The sequence below is a fragment of the Elgaria multicarinata genome, chromosome 4 (assembly GCF_023053635.1).
Source record: "Elgaria multicarinata webbii isolate HBS135686 ecotype San Diego chromosome 4, rElgMul1.1.pri, whole genome shotgun sequence".
In the NCBI taxonomy this organism is placed as follows: domain Eukaryota; kingdom Metazoa; phylum Chordata; class Lepidosauria; order Squamata; family Anguidae; genus Elgaria; species Elgaria multicarinata.
This window is the reverse complement of record NC_086174.1, coordinates 23,911,859-23,917,858: the sequence shown is the minus strand read 5'-3', so window position 1 is coordinate 23,917,858 and position 6,000 is coordinate 23,911,859. Positions and strand designations below refer to the sequence as shown.

The following is a 6,000-nucleotide window of genomic DNA, read 5'->3' as shown; positions in this document are numbered from 1 at the left end:
TTTCCTGCCCATGGAGTGGGAGTTGCCAGGTCAGAGACCATTATCAATCACCCTGCTAATTGTGAGTTTGACTAGCCCTTGGAACTTTTCTCCCTTACTCTGCAAGTTCCTTTCACTATGGATCGCAAGAAAACAAAATAATCAGTCACCGCTTTGGAGAAAAACACAACACTTTGCTGCTTTTAAAAAGGAGCTGGAAAACATTTGTGAAGAGCTTTAATTGGATGCAGCATCACGGGAGGCCTTTTCAGCACCCAGACATTAGGGTTGTTTGCACTTTTCTCTGTGATGAAATACCGTGTGGATGATACGGGGATTTCAGCACTAAAGCGTTGTACTGGATTGACAGCAGTGTCTTGCGCTTGCCTGCCTAGGCTTCAAGGTCCACCTTGCGTCTTGCTTCACTTCCCAACCCCAGGGTGACCATATGGAAAGGAGGACAGGACTCCTGTATCTTTAACAGTTGCATAGAAAAGGGGATTTCAGCAGGTGTCTTCTGTTTGCATGCAGCACCTGGTGAAATTTCCACTTAATCACAACAGTTAAAGTTGTGGGAGCCCTGCCTTCTTTTGTATCTGGTCAAGAGGGCAGGGCTTCTGCAGCTTTAACTATTGTGATGAAGAGGGAATTTCACCAGGTGCTGCATGCATACAAATGACACATACTGAAATCCCCTTTTGCATGCAACTGTTAAAGTTACAGGAGATTTGTCCTCCTTTTCATATGGTCACCCTTGATGTGCTTGCTGGTCATTCTGAAACAAATGGAATGTTGCAGACATCGGGGCCTTCTCTGTAGCGTCACCCACCCTTTGAAAAACCTTCCCTCATGTAGTTTGGGAGGCAGGAAATGTGGCATCTTTGAAATGCCTCCAGAAGACACACTTGTTCACCCAGGCTTTCCCTGAGCCATAAGTAAACCAAGGCCATAGCTAGACCTAAGGTTTATCCCTGGATCGTCCAGGGGTCAAACCTGTTCATCTAGGTGACACAGAGGGGATCCAGTGCTCAGGAAGGGGCGAACCCTGGATGATCCCAGGATAAACCTTAGGTCTAGCTGTGGCCCAATTGTGGCACTCCATTTTACTGCTCCTTTATTGTAGTGGAAGTGATTTCTATTGTGTTTTAGTATTGTGTTTTTTAATTTTGTATTTTAATGCTATGTGCCACTGAGAGATCCTATTACATTCTGCAGTATACAAATGTTACAAATAAATAAATAAGGCAATTTGTGCAGGGGCTACATGTTTTCCAGCTAGCACTGAATCAGGCTACTATTGGCCATGTTGGCTGGGGATGGTGGGAGTTGTAGTGTAATGCATCTGGATTGCACCAGGATTGGAGAAGGCTGAACTGGTGGGGGGGGGCAGAGAAAGAGGTTGTTCTAGGGAGTTTGGATGTGGACAGAGACAGAACAGGGAGTTTTAAGCTGGAACTGGCTAGATGGGAAGCATTTGAGGGCCCTCCTGTTCACTCTGCTGAGCGGGAGCCCAGTCTTCAGCCCCAAAGTCCTGCCCTGATAGCACCACTGCACACATTCACACTTCTTCCTTCTACCACAAGGGGGCCTCTGTCAAGAATCTTTAGCCACTCTACTCATTCGGGACCAGCTCCAGGTTTGGGGGAGGGGCTTGGGAAAGATGCCTTCAAGCCCCCCCCCCAGTGGTCCCACCCCTTTCTTGATGCTGTCACCCTGCCCATTTGCTTGCCCTCTCCTTTCAGGCCCAATCTGCACAGCCACTCAGAGGACAATGAGCGGAAGCTCCTCCTCCTCCTCTTTATTACTGCCACTGCTTACTTTCTTAGCAGGGAGCACGGAGTGACATGAAGGAGGAGTAAAAGCACGATGACTGGGTTACAAGGACCCCCTTGCTGGGGTGGGGGCCTGGGCAAGCCCCCGACAATGCCGACCTCTGCTGCTGGCCCCAGGCTCATATGACAGTGTGCAGGGCCATCGCAAGCTATTTTGGTGCCATAGGCAAGGTACAATTTTGGGGATACCAGGTCCACCGAGTCTAGGGTGACCATGTGAAAAGGAGGACAAGGCTCTTTAACAGTTGTATAGGGAAGGGAATTTCAGCAGGGGTCATTTGTATGTACGCAACACCTGGTGCAATTCGCCCTGCCCCCTTTGTATCTGGTCAAGAGGGCAGGGATCCTGCAACTTTAACTGTTGTGATGAACAGGGAATTTCATCAGGTGCTGCATGCATACAAATGACACCCGTTGAAATTCCCTTTTCTATACAACTGTTAAAGATACAAGAGCCCTGTCTTCCTTTGCATATGGTCACCCTACTACCAAGGTTATTTCCTGAACAGCATGATATGGGTTCATGGGCTTGGCAGGGGAGGGCATGACTTTCCTGGAATATTGATATCTTCCATTTTCTTTCTTTAATAGGGCAACATTTATCACTGTCACTGTACTGATGATCCTGGGTTCTAGTATTAAGGGAGAAGGAGAAAAATGTTTTCTTATCCACATTCTCCACACCATGCATAATCCCCTCAGCCTCCTTTTTTCCAAGCTGAACAATCCCAGCTGTTGTAACCTTCCCCCACAGGGGAGATGCTCCAGCCCCTTGATCATTTTAGGCCACAGCTAGACTTAAGGTTTATCCTGGGATCATCCAGGGTTCGCCCCTGCCTGAGCACTGGATCCCCTGTATGTCACCTAGATGAACAGGTTTGACCCCTGGACAATCCAGGGATAAACCTTAGGTCTAGCTATGGCCTCCATTGCTCTTTTCTGCACTTTTTCCAGCTCTATAATATCCTTTTTTGGGTGTGGTGACCAGAACTGTACACAGTATTCTAAGTGTGGTCACACCATAGATTTGTATAAAGGCAGTATGATACTGGCCGTTTTTATTCTGAATTCTTTTTCTAATAATGCCTAACATGGAGTTTGTCTTCTTTACAGCAGCCACACCCTGGGGCCAGAAGATTATGACACTTGGAAAACTATTTTTTGTGAACTGACCAGAGAGCTCCGGCTATTGGGTGGTATAGAAATGTAATAAATAAATAAATAATATTTGAAAACTGCATATATAGTGTGTCCTGGGCCCTAACACTACTGTTATAAACCATTTTAAAGCAATAGTGTAAATCCTGCCTGGGTTGACATTGTCTACCACAACCCCAAGATCTTTTTCTTGGACGCTCAGATCCCATCAGGTTATACTTGAAGTTGGGGGGGGGGGGTTTGACCCAACGTGCATCACCTTACACCTGCTCACATTAAACCACATCTGCCATTTGGATGCCCACTCTCCCAGCTTGGAGAGATCCCTTTGGAGCTCTTCACAACCCCTTTGTGTTGTAACAACCTTAAATAATTTGGTGTCATTGGCAAACTTGGCCACTTCACTCCTCACTCCTAATTCCAGATCATTTATGAACAAAAGAATTGGTACCAGTACTGATCTCTATGGCACCCCACTACTTACTTCCCTCCATTGGGAGAATTGACCATTTATTCCTACTCTCTGATTTGTGTTCTTTAACCAGTTGCTGATCCATAAGAGGACCTCTCCCCTCATTCCATGACTCCTAAGATAGTGGAAGTAGCACATAGCCATCAGGACTAGTAGCCATTGATAACCTTCTCCTCCATGAATTTGTGTAACCCCCTTTTAAAGCCATGCAAATTGGTGGCCATCAAGCAAATTCCATAGTTTAACTCTGCACTGTTTTAAGAACTCCCTTCTTTTATCTGTCCTGAATCTCCCACCAATCAGCTTCATGGGATGACCCCATTGGGTTCTATTATTATGAGAGAGGCTGAAAAAAGTCTCCCTACCAGTCTATAGTTGATCTGAACTGTGTTTTACAGTGTGTGTGTGTGTGTGTGTGTGTGTAGAGCAGCTTGCTCTCCTCACAGCACAGAACTTGAAAACTGGAGAGCAACTAATTTTACATGTGAGGAACACTGAGCTGAGGAGTGATTAATATGTCAGGAGCACCATTTTATGTTATTTTTAATAGCAGTTTTTAAACTATTGGGACTCAGAAATCCTTGGAGATCTACTAAAAAATTAACCAGACAGATAACATCCTGATCTACTTTCTGCCTGCCCTTAGCGTAGTGGGCAGAATTGTGGAATTATCATGGAATCTTAGATTTGAATCTGTTTTGCCATAAAGGTATCTCACCTACTTTACAGAGGCCTTAGCTAGACCTAAGGTTTATCCTGGGATCGTCCTGGGGTCATCCCTGCCTGCTCCCGGGATCCCCTGTGTGTCATTTACATAAACAGGGATGACCCCGGGACTATCCCGGGATAAACCTTCGGTCTAGCTAAGGCCATAGTTATTATGAACATTAAAACTGGGGTGGGAAGGCGGTTACAATATGCACCAACCTGAGCCGCTTAAACGAAGGGTGAATAACTACAAAAAATGCTAAAAAAGCAGAAAAGTGCCACTTCGCTGATTCCATCGCCATTTATCATCATGAATTGATTTTTTATATCTACATGTTAAATGTGATCCCCTACCCCCCTACCCCGCCGCACGCTCCGAATCGTACAGTTCACAACCTTCTCCTTTTCGGTTTTAGGAAGACTTTCCAAATTGCATCCCTTTTCATACGAAAGTTCCCAAGGCAGTTTGCCCAAAGGGGATCCCCCCCTTAAAAACACACACACACACACACACACACGGGGGGGGGGAGAATATCATCACTCGCAGGCAAGAAGGCTCTTTCAAATGCTTCCCCCACGACGAGTGTAAAACAAGAAAAACCCGAACCCAACCCCCAAAAACATATTCGGTTCGTATTTTTTTTTAATTATTTATTTTATTACATCATCGTCATCCGAGGCAGGGGGTGGAGGGGGGGGAAGGCGCTTTTGGCAGAGCCGCGTGAGCGTTTCTCGGCGCAGTCGGCTCTTTGGCGAGGAGCCCTGAGCGGCTGCTCTTTAGCTGCTTGGCCTCGCTCCTCCTTTCCTCCTCTCGAGCCCGTCTGAGGTGGCAGCAGCGGGGCCGGCTCGTGATTGGGGTAATTGGCCCGCGGGGCGGGGGCGGGGGCGGAGGACGCGGCTCGGACCCCGGAGGGAAAAGTAAAGTGGAGTCGCGCACTTGCTCGCTCCACGGGAAGTCGGGCCTTTCCCTGCTGCCCCCTGAAGTCCGGGCGGGGTGAGTTCAACACGGCACATGGGAAGCCGCTTGGAATCCGGCGGCGGCGGCAGCAGCAGCAGCAGCAAGAGGAGCAACGGAGGCGGGCGAGAGTGGTGCCCGTCGCCTCGGTGCGGATTTTTGTGAAGCCCCAAGTTCCTCTTTTCGCCAGCCGGGCTGCTGCTGCCGCTCCTGCTGCTGCTTTGGGAAGACGCACTCTGTGTCATCGCGCCCAGCTGGGGCGAGAGCAGGGGAGGAAAACCCCTCCGAGCCAAATTTGGCGCTGGAGCAGCGGCCGGACGGGGAGAAGGAGAGGCGCCGTCTCCGGGGGTAGTTCGTGGCGCCCGCTGAACCGAGCGCCCGCTGAGCAGCAAAAGGAGCCGCCGAGAGAAAGACAGAGAGAGAGAGACGCTATACAACAACTCCCGGTTGCCCGGGCTTGCAATGCATCAGCGGGATCGTCGCCCTTCCGCGGTCGGCGGCTGGTGAACCGGCCGCCTCCGCCTCCCCCCCCCCTTTCTCTTTCTCCCACTCTCTTTTTAAAATGACGGTCGGCTTGGCACCCTCATCATGGCCAATGGGACGGGGGCGGCGGCCACGGTCATGCTGAAATGCGTGGTGGTGGGCGACGGCGCGGTGGGCAAAACTTGCCTGCTCATGAGCTATGCCAACGACGCCTTCCCGGAGGAGTACGTGCCCACAGTCTTCGACCATTACGCAGGTAAGGGCGCGCGGCGGGAGCGGAGCCGGGGCGCACGAGGAAACGTGGCTCGCCCGCCCGCTCGCCAGTGCTGAGTAAGGGTTGTCCCCGCTTTCCCCCGCCGCCTCCAGCGCTCCCGCCCGCGGTGGGAACTTCAGCAAAAACTTTGCTTTCCCCC

General features: G+C 49.8%; 1 protein-coding gene across 2 annotated transcripts in view; it reads left to right on the top strand.

Annotated features, from left to right (window-relative positions):
• Positions 1-5,065: 5,065 nt before the first annotated feature.
• RHOQ (ras homolog family member Q) overlaps positions 5,066-6,000 on the top strand; it is a 35,766-nt gene continuing 34,831 nt past the window's right edge. Inside the window, exon 1 of one of the 2 annotated variants that reach the window (XM_063123961.1) lies at positions 5,066-5,843. In XM_063123961.1, the coding sequence (XP_062980031.1) occupies positions 5,693-5,843 (151 nt within the window). In that variant the 5' untranslated portion in view covers positions 5,066-5,692. The remainder of the gene's footprint in view (positions 5,844-6,000) is intronic. The other variant, XM_063123960.1, reaches the window with a different exon arrangement.